Source organism: Pogoniulus pusillus, chromosome Z, assembly GCF_015220805.1.
Source record: "Pogoniulus pusillus isolate bPogPus1 chromosome Z, bPogPus1.pri, whole genome shotgun sequence".
NCBI classification, from domain to species: domain Eukaryota; kingdom Metazoa; phylum Chordata; class Aves; order Piciformes; family Lybiidae; genus Pogoniulus; species Pogoniulus pusillus.
Window position 1 is genome coordinate 41,302,839 of NC_087309.1, and position 14,973 is coordinate 41,317,811.

The following is a 14,973-nucleotide window of genomic DNA, read 5'->3' on the forward strand; positions in this document are numbered from 1 at the left end:
CTGGTCAGGTTGTGGCTGTGAGCAACCTGCTGTGGTTGGGGATGTCCCTGCTGGCTGCAGGGGCTTGGACTGGATGGCCTTGGGGTGCCCCTTCCCACCCAAAATGCTGTGATTGTGTGGCAGTCCCTGCAGGTCTGGCATGCAGCCCTCCAAAGAGGTGAGGTCGTTGTGCCTAGCCCCTGCCTTCTGCTTTTCCTTACCACAAAGACACTCTGAGTTACTTTTTTTTCCCCTCTCCACTAATTGAAGGGGTTTGGTATAATCTGCTTGCATCAATTGTATGTAAATGAAAAAGCCCTTAATATGTTTGTTAATGAAGAAGTTACACTGATCTATTAAAGCAGAGTTTATTTAACTTGCTGTAATTTAAAGGCCACTTAGCACAGAGCATTTAATGATCTACAGCAAATGTGCCTCTTCCAAGGATGCCTCCCTCCATCACTGGGGTGTTCCCAGGCAAGGGTCCACCACTGCCTGCATGGGAGGTGTATAAATTGCTGTGCTGGGGGGAGCAGTGTGATGGATGGACATTAATTGATGCTAAATTAGGGCAGGATTCCTTCAGAGGGATTGTTCCAGCCCTGTGCAGCCAGTGGTGGCTTTCCCGGGCACCCAGGCAGCTCTGCCTCAGCCAGCTGCAGCTGCCTTCACGGCAGCATTAATCATGATGACTCCATTTGTCAGCTCCACTCTAATTAAGCATCGCTGCAGTAATGGGCTATCATTTTAAAGTGTTATCAGGGGCTGTTTGCAGACAGCTAAATGGGGTTAGGAGATGCAACCCAGCAGCCTCCCAGCAGCCTGAGCCTCCACCGGTGCTGTAAGGTGTCCGAGGCTTAACAAGGTCACCAGGTGACTGGGGGTGGCTGCAGCAGTCCTCTCACAGAGTCATCACATAGTCAGACTGGGTTGAGGTGGAGGGGTCCTCAAAGAGGTCCTCAAAGAAAGATCATCCAGTTCCAGCCCTTGCCCTGGGCAGGGACACCTTCCACCAGCCCAGGTTGCTCAAGGCCTCATCCAGCCTTTCCTTGAACACCTCCGTGGAGTGGGGCATCCACAGCCTCCCTGGGCAACTTGTGCCAGTGTCTCCCCACCCTCAATCTCAACAATTTCTTCCTCCTTTCTAGTCTCAGTCTCCCCTATCCCATCTCAAAGCCATTATCCCTTGTCCTGTCCAAAGTCCCTCCCCAGCTCTCCTGGAGCCCCTTCAGATACTGCAAGGCTGCTCTAAGGTCTCCCTGCAGCCTTCTCTAGCCCCGACTCTCCTAGCCTGTCCCCATAGGGGAGGTTCTCCAGACCTCTGATCTTCTTGGTGGCTTCCTCTGAACCCACTCCAGCAGTTCCATGTCCTTGGAAGTGGATGGAGTGCTCTTAACAGCCCCCAGGCAGAGCATGCACAAAGACTTTTCTCTCTGGAGCATTTCCAGTCTTTGGGGTTGTTGTTTTAGTTTTGGTTTGGTTTTTTCTTTTAAGAATGAGCATAGGTGATGAAATCCTGGAACAGAAGCTCCGAGCCCTCACCAGCTGCCTGTGAAGTCATTTCCAGATGTTGCTGCTGATAGCCTCCACGGCCCACTGCAGGGATCCTGGCCCAGAGGCTGTCACTGGGATCTCCTTCCATCGACTCCTGTGCAGCCGCAATCTCCGCTCCTGGCTCTGCTGCCTGGGCTGCAGGCTGCCCTTGTCTGCACAACCTGTTACAACAGGAAGATGTTTCCTCTGCTTGGCCAAGGGTCTTAATTTCCTATTCATTAGAAGCTGAAATGACAATTCCTGGGCATTTCAAACAAAGGCCATTTGTTTGGAGCCCTGGAGCTGGAGCTGCTATTTGCATCCTTGAAGGGCATCATGGTTGTGGGCAGCGGCATGGGGCCTTGCACCTGGAGGGAAGAGAAGATGCTGAGCCTGTCAGGTCTGATCCCACTGCTCTGCTGCCAGCAGGCTGGCATCTTACATCTAGACCTGGGAGGCCTTCCTGAAGTATCCTCCTCCCAGCCTGGCTCAAAGACAGCAGAAGTACAAAAAGGAAGAGAAAGAGAGGCAGGAACAGTCCCTGCCACCTCCTTATGGCAAGGAGTGGACAGCCACAGCACGTGTCCAAGTGTCACCACCTGACAGTTCTCCTGCAAAGTCCCTTTGCAGCAGTGAGGTGCATCTCCTCCGAGGCTGCCCAAACATCTGGCCTGGGCCCTGGGAGGGAGAGGCATCACAGAATCCCAGAGTGCCAGGTCGGGAGGGACCCCAGGTACCACCTGGTCCAACCATCCCAGATGCAGTGGAAATGAGCTGTCCCAGCACCCTGCCAAGCTGAGTCTTCACACTGCCTCACAGAGGGCACCCCACTGCTGCCCCTGGGAGGTGATTCCAGAGTCCATCTGTGCTCACATGGAACATTTTCTTCTGGACTCCAATGGAGCAACTTGTCCTCACCACCCCTTGTCTGCTCCATGGGACTCTTGTCAAAAGGGACCCCCCACCCTCCTGGTGGCCACCTTTTCTGTCCTGGCCCATGGCAGTAAGGTCTCCTCTGACCCTTCTCTTCTCAAGGCTGAACCACCCCAGCTCTTCTCAGCCTTTTATCATACAGTGTCTGAGTTCACCTGCCCCTCTGTCCTCTCCACGTGGTGCTGAGATCTGCAACTGGAATCAAAGAGTCGTTTTGGTTGGAGAAGCCCTGCTAGTTCCTTCAGTTCAACCATTCTCCATCTCTGCCAAGACCAGGGCTAAGTGATGTCCCTCAGCACCACAGTTCTACCACCCGAGGAAAGGGATTCAACAACCTCCCTGGGGATTCTGTTCCAGACTTTGCAAACCCTTTCCCAGCGAGTTTGTGGCTGTGTTCAAGGCCAGGGAGGATAAGACCTTGACCAGCTTGGGCTAGCAGAAGGTTTACAATCATCCAGTTCCAAGCCCCATGCCATGGGCTTTGCCCATGGAACTGGGTGATCTTCAAGGTCCCTTCCAGCTCAACTCATTCAATGAATCTATAACCATCCAACAACCATCATGGAATGTTTTTTGCTACTAAGGAACCTCGAGCAACCTAGGCAAGTGGGAGATGTCCCTGTCCATGGCAGGGACTTGGAACTGGATGAGCATAGAATCATAGAATCAACCAGGTTGGAAGAGACCTCTAAGATCATCCAGTCCAACCTAGCACCCAGCCCTATCCAGTCAACTAGACCATGGCACTAAGTGCCTCATGCAGGCTTTTCTTCAACACCTCCAGTGACAGCGACTCCACCACCTCCCTGGGCAGCCCATTCCAATGCCAATCACTCTCTCTGGCAACAACTTCCTCCTAACATCCAGCCTAGACCTCCCCCGGGACAACTTGAGACTGTGTCCCCTTGTTCTGTTGCTGGCAGCCTGGCAGAAGAGGCCACCCCCCACCTGGCTACCGGCTCCCTTCAGGTAGTTGTAGACAGCAATGAGGTCCCCCCCTGAGCCTCCTCTTCTCCAGGCTAAACACCTCCAGCTCCCTCAACCTCTCCTCATAGGATTTGTGTTCCAGGCCACTCACCAGCTTTGTTGCCCTTCTCTGGACACGTTCCAGCACCTCAACATCTCTCTTGAATTGAGGAGCCCAGAACTGGACACAGTACTCAAGGTGTGGCCTGACCAGGGCTGAGTACAGGGGCAGAATAACCTCCCTTGTCCTACTGGCCACACTGTTCCTGATGCAGGCCAGGATGCCATTCATCCTTCAAGGTCCCTTCCAACCCAATCCATTCTATGAATCTGTGAACCATCAAAGAGTCATCATGGATGTGAGAAGAAGCATGGGACCTTTTTTGAACTTAAAAAAATTACTTTTATTTTTAGGAACCAATAAAATTATGGCAAATATTTACAAATAATTATCTCACATCATAAAGGTTACATAAAAACCAAATTGTCCACAAGTTAACAGTCACTCTTCATGAAAGGACAACAACAGATATTGAAACTACACCAGGGGTTTTTTTTTGTTGGTTTTTTTTTTTGTGGTTTTTTTTATTGCATGTTTCTTCAACTAACCTAAAAACAAACGAAAAGGAAAACCTCTTGCAGTCAACCATTTAACTTAGGATTTAAAACAAAACCAAAACAAAATGAAACAAAAAAAAATCATGGATTTTCAGTATGGACAATAAAAATTGCAAGAAGAAGGGGAAAAAACCCCAAATGAAACAAACAAATGAACAAAAATTTAAAGCAATCAGAAAAAAAAAGAAAAAGAAAACAAAACAAAACAGAAAAACCAAAGCAAAAGAAAACAAAAGAAAACAAAACAAAACAAAAAAAGCCAAAACAAAATCAAAACCAAACCAAACCAGACCAAACAAAAAACCCCAAAACAAAACCAAACCAAACCAAACAAAAAAAAAACCAAAACCAAACCAACCAACCAAACAAACAAAAATTTAAAATTAAACCAGACCAAACCAAACCAAAACAAACCAAAACTGAACCAAACCAAAACTGAACCAAACTAAACCAAACCACAGAAAACAAACAAAGCAAAACAAAATCAAAGCAAAACAAATAAAACAAAACCAAAAAAAAAAAAAAAAAACAAACCAAACCAAACAAAAAAAAAAACAAAACCAAAACAAAATTAAAATGAAACCAGACCAAACCAAACAAAAAAAAAAAAAAACCAAAACAAACCAAAACTGAACCAAACTAAACCAAACCAAAGAAAACAAAGCAAAACAAAATCAAAACAAATAAAACAAAACCAAACCAAAACAAACCAAACAAAAAAGAAACCAAAACAAAAAACCCAAAACAAAACCAAAACAAAACAAAAAAAAGCAAAAAAAAAAAAAAACTAAACCAAGCCAAAAAAACCAAACAAAACCCAAAGTCCTCCCCACATATAAAACAAAACAACCTCCCCCTCCCACTCTGACCCACCCACCCCCGCCCCAAACACACACACACCCCCCCACAGCCTACCTCCCACCAAAACCAAACCAAACCCAAATACAACCAAACATGTTAAAAATAAGCAAGGTAAAAACAGAGAATAAAAAAGTAAACATTAAAAAAATAATAAACATTAAGATAAAACCAAACCAAAACCATGAAGGAAAACAAACCCCTCCCCGCCTCCCTCCCTCTCTCCTTCCCCTCCCCCTCCCCCCACCCCTCCCCCCCCCCCCCCCCAAAAAAAAAAAAAAGGAACGTTGGACATCTTTGGCAAATTGGCACTGCTGTCATTACATTCAAATATTATTTAACACACAAAGCAACACACAGCACTAAGGAAAAAACACACCGAGAGAGTTCAAGTCTGTCCCTTTCTTTTTTTTTTTTTTTTTTTTCCTACTTAAAAAAAAAAAATAAAAGGAAAAAGAAAAAAAGAAAAAAAAAAAAAGGATACAAAACAGACACATTTTAAGAAGCTTTTTTTTTTTTTTGTGTGTGTGTGTTTTGTTTTTGTGGTTTTTTTTTTTTTTTAGTTTTGTTTTTTTTTCATCTGTTTCTCAACAGATGTTATCCCCTACTTTCAAAGGCCATTCAGCAGTTATTTTTCATGAGTTCTGCATTGAGTTTGTTCTGGGTTTTTTTGTTTTTGTTGCTGTTGTTGTCATTGTTTGTTGTTGCTTTTTTCTTTTGTCTTGTTTCTCTTTCTGTCCAGCTCTTTCTGGTTGTTGTTGTTGTTGCGTGTATTGGGTTTTTTGTTGTTGTTGTTGCTTGTTTGTTTTGTTTTGTTTTGTTTTTCTCCAGGGGAGGAGGAGTTTCTTTTCACCCCCTCCCCCTTTTCTTTTTTTTTTTTTTTTGTTTGTTTGTTCTTGTTTTTTTTTTCCTTTTGTTTGGTTTTTTTTTGTTTGGTTCTTTTCTTCCCCCCTCCCCCCCTTCTCCTTTTCCTCTCGTTTTCAAGCTCCGACGCAGGCATTGCAGACTTTGGTGGGTAGGATAGGTAATGTGTTTCTTTGATGCCAGAAGTCCCTAACACGAAGTGTTTTGCCTCTAAGAAAACAAAACCAAACAAAAAGCCTTTTTCTTGTCCCTTCCCCCCTTCCCCACGTTTGCCATGAGATGAGTTTCTCTAAGTTCAGGATGTACGAAGGCCACTAGAACATCAAAGACCAGGACGCAGCTTCTCCCCACGCTGGGCTGAGCAAAGCAGATCTGGACACACTTCTCCCATCTACCTCTGGGTGCAGGGGTGGTGATCAGGTCTACGGCAGGGTCCACCCCTCCACACCACCCCACCAGAGTCTGGGGAACTCAGACGTGACCAGCCTACACACATCAACCCCTGCGTCCACATCCTGCAGGACCCTTTGGTCTGGCTCCTGCCCTGGAGCTCCTCCGCTGCAGGACCAGCAGAGGTCCTGACACCAATGCCAGTGAGCAGCCCTGGCACTAGGCACCTCTTTGATGTGCTCCTCACCGGGCATCTGCACATCAGGTCTCCTTAGCTTCACCAGAGGTGTAGGAGTAGCTGGTTTAGATCCTTTCTGGGTTGTTTTGTTTCTCACACTGCAATAGTGCAGACCTGTGACAGGAGCAGGTTTTGTTATGAGGGACACAACAGGGCTCCTGCTCTGGTCTTTCCAGCCCTGTGGCACCACTGACATGGAGAAGTGGTGGCCATGGCTCGGGACCGTCATCCAGCACATGTGTTGGTGCAAAATGCCCAGCCTAGCCCCGTCTGACAGTGTCCACACAGAAGCATCCCTGTTGGGCAGGCTACCCAAGAGCTGTTGGGTCTCTGACATCATTTTCTCAGTGAATCCAGAAGAAAAAGGCTCTCCCAGCTTTTGCTGGGACAGAGTCACAGGGTGGATCAGCCTAATGTTATGCTGCCTGTGGCCTCCCACAGTCCCACTGGTGTGGGCATGGGCACGGGGATGCAGGCAAGGGCAAGGCCCTGGGAGGACATTTGGTCAAAACCAAGAAGCTGCTGGCAGCAGCCACGTGAGTTGCCTTCACTCTGCACCACAGCTTTCTGAAGCTATGGGTACTGGTGCACCGTGGCTTCCTCCCTCCTCTTGCTGAAGAACATACAGGACAGGTGAATTAAAGAAAAGCAGAAAAGAAACACAAGGCCACCAGTGCAGCCCAAACAGCAGCACCCAGCACAGGGAGCCCATCACATCATCCTTGTGCTGTGCCAAGAAGGGCTGGCCTCAGGGAGCCAAGGAGGGCTGATGGATGCTCCAGTGAGGTCCACAGACCATCTCTCCCTGCCCAGATAAGCTTTCTTCCAAAACCACCTCTCTGCCTGCTTCTTTTCCCTCTTCTGCCCCTTTCTTTTCTTTCCCTGGTGGTGTTTCTTTCCTTGCCATCTCCTTCCTAAGTGCCTCAAGCCCTGAGCTTCCCCAGCACAGACCAGAGCACTGCATGGATGTCTTTTCACCTCCCTATCCACACAAAGTCTCTGGCTTCCAGAGTTTGGACCGTTCTTCTGCTCTGACAGCAAACAAACAAAGCTTCTGTTGTGCAGGCCATGTCCTCAGACCTCTGAAGCTCTTCAGCCCAGGGATCTGTCCAACGGTGACTGCTCTGCAACTAAACCTCCGGAAGCAGATGTGAAGCAAACTCAGCACCCACAGCACTTGGAGTCATCTCCACTGTCACAGTGCTCGGTGAGGGTCTCCTCAAGTCAGATCGGTTAACCTGGCTCTGTTGCTTTAGTCTTATGGCATCGTTTTCCTTCTCCATCTCCCTGACTTCACTTCTCAGCCTGCACATGATGGATTCCCTGCTGCAGCACCCTCTGTCTAGACAAGCTCAGTGGTCAAACTCCCCAGAGGCACTCCATGGGGCTGACTTCTGCAGGGGCCTGGTAATGATTGCCTGCCCTAGGAGGTGTCTCCCCTGAGCAAACGGTAGGCAGGACATCTCACATCCCTGTCTTGGTCTTGCTCTCTGCTCTTGCAGCCCCAAGGGGGTGTTGGCTTCCTGTTCCACCTTGCTCAGTGGCCCCTCTACAAAATGAAGGAGGAGGTGGCAGAAGGTGACTCTGCCATCTGCAGAGGACCACCTTTTGCAAGCAGTGCCTTTCAAAGATGCTTCTTAAGGGTTTCCTCGAGGAAGACTGTGGACATAAATTGCAGACCTCCTGAGGAAAGCAGTTTGCAAATTCCAGGTGAAATGTCCTCAAAACCAGGCAGCGTTTCCAAGAAGTGTCCTTTCCAGGACTATGGCCTGCATGCTCACTGGGACACCCCTTACTGGCAGACACCAGTGTTTTGGGAGGTGGGGTGGGTACAGGTGCCCATCTTGCACAGGCAAGGGTGGGAGTTGGATGTTTCCTCTCCATGGCTCCAATGAGGACCTTATGCTGCCTGTTTACCCACACCATCCCAGGATGGGACAGATGGAGCTCACCAGTGTGCCTGGCAGGGTGGCACCAGCTGAGGGACAGCTCTGTGGAGTCCTGATGAAATCCTCAGCTCAGGAAGGTCTGAGCAGCTCACATCACTCCATCTAGCAGCATCCATGCATCCTTTGGGGGTAAGTAAGCCCACCCTGCTTTCCTAGTTCCCATCCCACCTGCAAGTGCCACCAATATCAGCATGTTCAGATCTGCTCGAGTCTCGTGGTTGGTCCTCTCAATGTTACCTGAACTGGCAGAGGTCACCCCAGCCTTGGAAATAAAGAAAGAAGTGTGTTGGCAGGGCAGCATGAAGGTGGCTGAAGGACCCATATGCCATCAGTGGGAGATGTTGTTCCCTCACTGGACAGAGCCATTCCTTTTAAACTAGCACTGAGTGGATGGTGCCTCCATGGCTGGTGGAGCTCAGCCCTGCTCTGCTGCAAAGCCATTTCCTGCACCCTCACTGCCTGCAGCCAAGCTCTCATTTCTCTTCAGCCAAGGCCTTTTCCCTTCCCCAGCTCACAGAGAGGATGCCTGGGCTCACAGGGTGGGCAGTATGCACCCTTTAGACAGGCTTTCATGTGGGGTCTCCATGACACCAGCTGCCAGGGACAGCAGCTCCCTTGGGTGCAGGCCATCATAGGGTGCTCAGAAAAGGACAACACCAAAGCAGCGCTTCAGAAGGTCCCCTGTGTGAAGTGTCCATGCTGGTCTTCAGTTCAAGGCAGGCTGGTGGAGGTGGAAAGCAGGACTTGTCTCGCTGGGAAGTTTGTCACAGAACCTACTCCTGGGTTAGGGACACATTCTGAAGGACTGGCCAAGATCCCTGACCTCAGCTCCATGAACAGCTAGCAGATATGTCACTGGGCTGATGGGACCTCCATGGCTTTTGAGGACATAAACACATCTGCCCTGGAAACTTGGAGGTGATGGTTGCATTTCCACTGCATGAGAAGGTACCACCAGAGCTGGAGACAGAGTTTCTTCATGTGTCCCTGGCCACTGCAGACATGCAGCACAGGTGAGGAGGTGGAGAGGAGGAAGGCAGAAAGGTGTTAAGTCAGGAGCTGCCACTTCAGAGGAACCCTCCTGCAGCTGGAAGCTTGTATTTGTACTTGAATGTTCATCCACAGGACCTCAGCTAAGGTTCAGCACCAATGACCTTGGTCCTACAGCCTTGGGACATCCACAGGGGCCAACAGGACCTCTCTGCAATGCCTGTGCCACTCTTGGGTGGATGAGGACAGCTAGGTTGGGAGTGAGGAGCCTACAGCCTGATCTGCATCTCACCGGGGTCAGGGAGCTTCTGCAGCACCCTCAGGAAGAGGGGATGAGATGGTGATAATCATCCATACGTGACTGAGGTTGGCTGCCTGTCAGCCTGGGGCTGGAGGAGGCTGCAGGGGGACATCAGCAGTGCTGCTGTCTCCATGAGTGGCAGTGGTGGGCAGGGCTCCCAAGCAAGTCATTTCACCAGAGAATCGCGGAGTGGGTTGGGTTGGAAGGGACCTCAAAGACCATCCAGCTCCAACCCCCTACCATGGGCAGGGACACCTCCCACAAGCCCAGGTTGCTCAAGGCCTCATCCAGCCTGGCCTCCAACACCTCCAGGGAGGGGGCATCCACAGCCTCCCTGGGCAACCTGTGCCAGTGTTTCGCCGCCCTCACAGCAAAGAACATTTGTAGTCACTCTCTGCTCCTCATTATCCCAGGAAGCTGCACATTGAAGAACATGTCACTGTGAGTGGTTCCTCTTCCAGACAGAGGGAAGAATATAGGGATTGATGGGGGAAAATCTTCCCTGGCACATGTCTAGACTGCAGTGACTTGAAGCTGCGATGCCTACGTTGAAAAGCACAAACCCAAAATGCTCTGGTTTGCCTTAGAGATGCGTGCAGCCACACCCCGTGCTTGGCATACCCCAGCAGAGTTTGGCCAAGACCATGGCTGTGGCATTTCTCCCCTGGCTCCCAGGATGTCCATAGCTGGGCTTTGGCACACAACTCGCTGAGACGAACTCCAAGTGCCAGCTGTCCTTTGGGAATTCCTCCTTGGAGGCTGCTCGGCTTGAAACAGAGAATTTGATTCAGTGCTCATTAAAATGACAAAGGAACACAAAGGACCCTAGAGCAGTGCAGTGTCAGGGCACTGCCCCTGTGTTTGACACCAGCACTGTCTGTGTCCTCCAGCGTGGGGCCAGGCAAGACGCTCTGCAGTGAGGAGCGCCAAGCTGACACCCGGCCCTGGTGAGCACTGGCCTGGGTCAGCGTTGCTTAAAGCTTCTTGGAGTTCTTTGAATCAGTGCACCAGTTCCAGAAGACACCTTCAGGTGCCTCGTGAGGTCCCACCCGTGGGACACTGCTGCTTGTGCTTGAGCCAGCCCGGCAGGTATTTACAGTGGGGTGGTGGGCAGCAGAATGAGCTTCCCTCCGCTCCACCAGAACAAAACAAGAACAACAAAAGAGAACAAAGTGAAATTGCCTTGAGTCTCACAGCCTGTTTCAGTGTGCAGCAAGAGGCAGCTGCCCCAAGTTGGGCCTCTCACACCTCTTCCTTATCCCCAGATACAGCCATGGCACCCGCAGGCCAATGGAAAGGTAGGCAGCCAGCTGCTGATGATGCCAAGTGACTGCACAGTGCCTACTGCCGAGCATCAGGAGAGCCTCTTCCTCCCATTCCTTGGCTTGGCCTGAGAGACCTGGTCAGCAGAAGCAGGCCTGAGAACACAAGGACCATCAGTTCACCAAGTGTAAAGAGCAAAATGTCCATCAGCAGGGTCCCTGCTCGGGTCTCTTCCCGTCCCTGGCGGCATGGCTGGCGTGGTGGCAGCACAGTGACGTGGTTGTGCCAGGCGCTGCCTGTGGCCAGGGCCGGCGTCAGTGCCGGTCGTAGGCAGCAGCAGCTGCTGGTGGGGCTGCCCCACGGGCTGCAGCACTGTAGTAGTACGGAGAGCCTGGAAGAGAGGAGAGATGGGCATGAGGAAGACAAAGGTGGAAAGGTGCCAGCTTCCAGCGTGACGAGGCTTGTGGCAGAGAGGTCCCCAGCCTGAGCTCAGGCTCACAGCAAGAGCAGCTGGGTGATGAGAGTGGAAATCACAGCCATGCACTCTGCATCCCACAGCATCCCACTGTGGTAGAACCACAATGGACCTCTGGAGATTGCCCAGTCCAACCCCCTGCTTCAGCAGGGCACCCACAGCAGCTTGCCCAGGAGCACAATGGCCAGGTGGAGTTGGAAGCTCTCCGGACAAGGAGACTACACAACCTCTCTGGGCAGCCTGCTCCAGCACACTCACAACAAGCAAGTTGCTCCTCCTGCTCAAATGCAACCTTCTGGGGTCCATATCGTGCCTCTTGCCCCTTGACTTGTCCCTGGGCACCACTGAGCAGAGTCTGGCCCCATCCTCTTGCCCCCACAGCCTCTTTAGTTCTTGCTGAGCACTGATCAGATCCCCTCTGGGCTGCTGTTCTCCAGGCTCTCAGCCCCAGGACTCTCAGCCTTTGCTCCTGACCAAGATGCTCCAAGACCCTCAACACCTCTGTAGCCTCCCCTAGACTCTTGTCAAGCAGTTCCCTGTCGCTCTCGAGCTGGGCAGTCCAGCTATCCAGCAGTGGCCTCAGCAGGGCAGAGCAGATGGGAAGGAGAACCTCTTTTGTCCCAGAGTGGGAGTCCCTTCTTGGCCAAGAGGTCACACTGCTGGCTTATTATGAACTTACTGTCCTCCAGCACTCCTTGGTCCTTCTCCACAAAGCTGCTTCCCAGCAGGTTCCCTCCTCACCTGTACTGATGAAGGAGATTGTTCCTCCCTGGGTGTAGTACCCTGCACTTGCCCTGGCTGACCTTCATGAGGCACCTCTCCAGCCAGTTCTCCAGCCTGTCCAGGGTGGATGGCAGCACAGCCTGAAGAGTATCAGCCACCCCTCACAGTGTGGTGTCACCACCAGAATTGCCAAGGGTCCTCTCTGTCCCTTCTTCCAGGTCATTCATGTCTACACTGAAACAAGACTGGACCCAAGGGTGCTACCATTACTTTGCCTTTCTGCCAGCTGTAGGCTACTTGGGGCTTCTACTACCTCTCTCCTGGCTCCCCTGGGCTAGGGTCTGTCCACCCTCAGGGTCAAACATTTCTCCCTTCACTCTCAAGCTCCTTGAATCCAAACCATCACCCCTTGTCCTGTCACAACAGAGGTCCTGGATCCTTCTGGAGCTACCACCAGTAGAGATCCTGATTCCTTCTGGCACTTCTCTGCTCCAATAGAGGGGTGGAAATCCAGGGAAGGGATCCAGCAGCACCAAACAATTTCACCCTGACCCACAGAGCAAAATATGGGTAGCACCAGAGCTGGATGCAGCAGTTCTGGAGGTTTTGGGGTAAAATGGGGTCTGTTTGGAGCCAGAGCCTTCACTTTGGCTCTTCCTCTATGGCTGTTCTGACTCAGCACAGCCACCACAGCCCAGTGCTTCCCTGGTGCTTTACTCTTCTCTTGAGCTGGGTTTTTCCAGTTCAGCTTTCAGCAGTGGAATCGAATCAAGAGTCTGCTCTTCCAGGTGGAGGATGAGAACATTTTACCCAAGGGCAGTCACTCTTCTTCCTGTCACCATGCCCATACCCAGCAGGGACCTGTCCCTCCTCGGGCTCTTTCTCCTTTCTGGTTCATGCCACCATCACCACATTCCTGACACAGCCATTTCCGGTGCCTGCTTCTTCTCTTGTCTTTCCACAGCACCTTCAGAATCTAATCCTGATTGATGGCCTCCAAGCCCTGCCCACCCACCAAGCCATGCTGGCACCAAGGGCACCACATCCAGCAGAAGCCACCACAAACAGCATCAAGCTGAATGCAACGAAACTGGTGAGGGGGTTCATGCAGCAAACCAGCTCAGAGCTGAGTCCCTTCTCTTCGTCAGAGGGTGGTGCTGCTTTCTTGGCATGCAGGCACTGAGCTGACTCCATGCCAACGAGCACCAGGACATGCCAACACTGGCAGATGAGCCCTGTCTCTTCCCACCAGGCAGTTTCCAGCCACTCTGCACCAAGCCTGGAGCATGCATGGGGTTGTTGTGATTCCAGTGCAAGACCTAACACTTGTGCTTGTGAACCTCACCCCTCTGGCCTCAACCTGTTGATGCAGGACTGCGCCTAGGTTGTCCCCACTTCCACAGGAGCTTTGGGGCACTGCCTGTCACACCATGCTACAGAGGAAGGAGCACAGTCACCCACTTTCACCCATTCCCACAGCAGCTGGGGCAGAGGTGAGTGGGTTTTGCAGAGGAGCACCAGCACAAGCTCAGGGCAGGCACAGGGAGGGTGGGGAGCAGCCAGTGCTCTGTTGGGGCCGAACATCTGCACCTCTCCACCTGCACACCAACAGAACCACAGAGCTATGGCATGGTAGGAGTTGGAAGGGCTCTCCGGAGGTGTTGAGGGCCAGGTTGGATGAGGCTTTGAGCAACCTGGGCTTGAAGATCACCCATAGCAGGGGTGTTGGAACTGAGTGATCTCCAAGGTCCCTTCCAGCCCCTTCTGTGCTTCTATCGATCACAGTCTCTCTGCTCCCAGCTGCTCTCTGGGGTTGCTGCTGCAGCTCTTCCTTGTCAGCTCCGAGGAGCTAACTAGAGGTGGGTGGTTCCTGTTTGCATCTCACAAAGGCAGAGCAAAGGGTGTCAGCTCATATCCCAGTCCTGATTAACTCTGTCAAGGCTCCCAGGGGACAACCCCTGACTGCACTCACATAGCTCCTGAGGAGAGCAGAACCATCCTGGACATGGCTCCAATTAACCTCCCGTGCTCAGGCTCATCACAGAGGCTTTCTGTGTGTGCAAGGAGGTATGGAGCAGGATTTTGAGGGTCTGCACAGATTCCTATTTGCCCTGAAGGGATGTGGGGGGTTTATGGGAACACAGGGAGAAGGGAGAGTGGGACAAGGGATGAAGGCAGAGCTGTGTACAAGCAGAATCTCTGCAGGGTACAAGAAATGTGTCTAACCCATGCGCAGCCTGCTCTGGATGCCCCTGTCCAGACTGGATGCCTCCAGAGGTGCCTTGCAAACCACAATATGCTGGGATTCTGTGGCATGCAGCCTACAGCTTGAAGAATCAAATCATTAAGGCTGAAAAAGGCCTCCAAGCTCATCCAGTGCAGCCACCAACCCAACCCCACCATGGCCACTAAACCATGGTCCCAAGGGCTATGCCCACACCTCTCTGGAACACTTCCAGGCATGGAGACTCCACCACCTCCCTGTGCAGCCTGTGCCAATCCCTGACCACTCTTGCAGCACAGAAATTGTTCCTTATCGCCAACCTCAACCTTCCCTGGCACAATTCCAGGCCAAATGCTCTCCTTCTATCACCTGAAACTAGGCAGAAGAGCCCAATCCACACCTGCCTGCAGCCTCCTCTCAGGGAGCTGCAGAGAGTAACGAGGTGTCCCTCTAACTCTTCTTTCCACAATAAACACCCCCAGCTCCCTCAGCTGCTCCTCCCCAGCCCTCTTCTCCAGGCCCTTCACCACCTTTGTTGCCCTCCTCTGGACCTGCTCCATCTCCTCAGTGTCTTTCTGGGAGTGAGGAAGAGCCTGGAAGCACAGAACCAGAGAATGGACCTCCAGAGATCATCCATTCCAATCTCCCTGCCAGAGCAGGGTCATCCAG

At 51.4% G+C, this 14,973-nt stretch overlaps 1 protein-coding gene across 7 annotated transcripts in view; it reads right to left on the reverse strand.

Annotated features, from left to right (window-relative positions):
• Positions 1–11,196: 11,196 nt before the first annotated feature.
• Positions 11,197–14,973, reverse strand: part of PAX5 (paired box 5) — a 148,502-nt gene continuing 144,725 nt past the window's right edge. For all 7 annotated transcript variants that reach the window (XM_064176503.1, XM_064176502.1, XM_064176500.1 and 4 more), the window contains one exon: positions 11,197–11,273. In XM_064176503.1, the coding sequence (XP_064032573.1) occupies positions 11,197–11,273 (77 nt within the window). The remainder of the gene's footprint in view (positions 11,274–14,973) is intronic.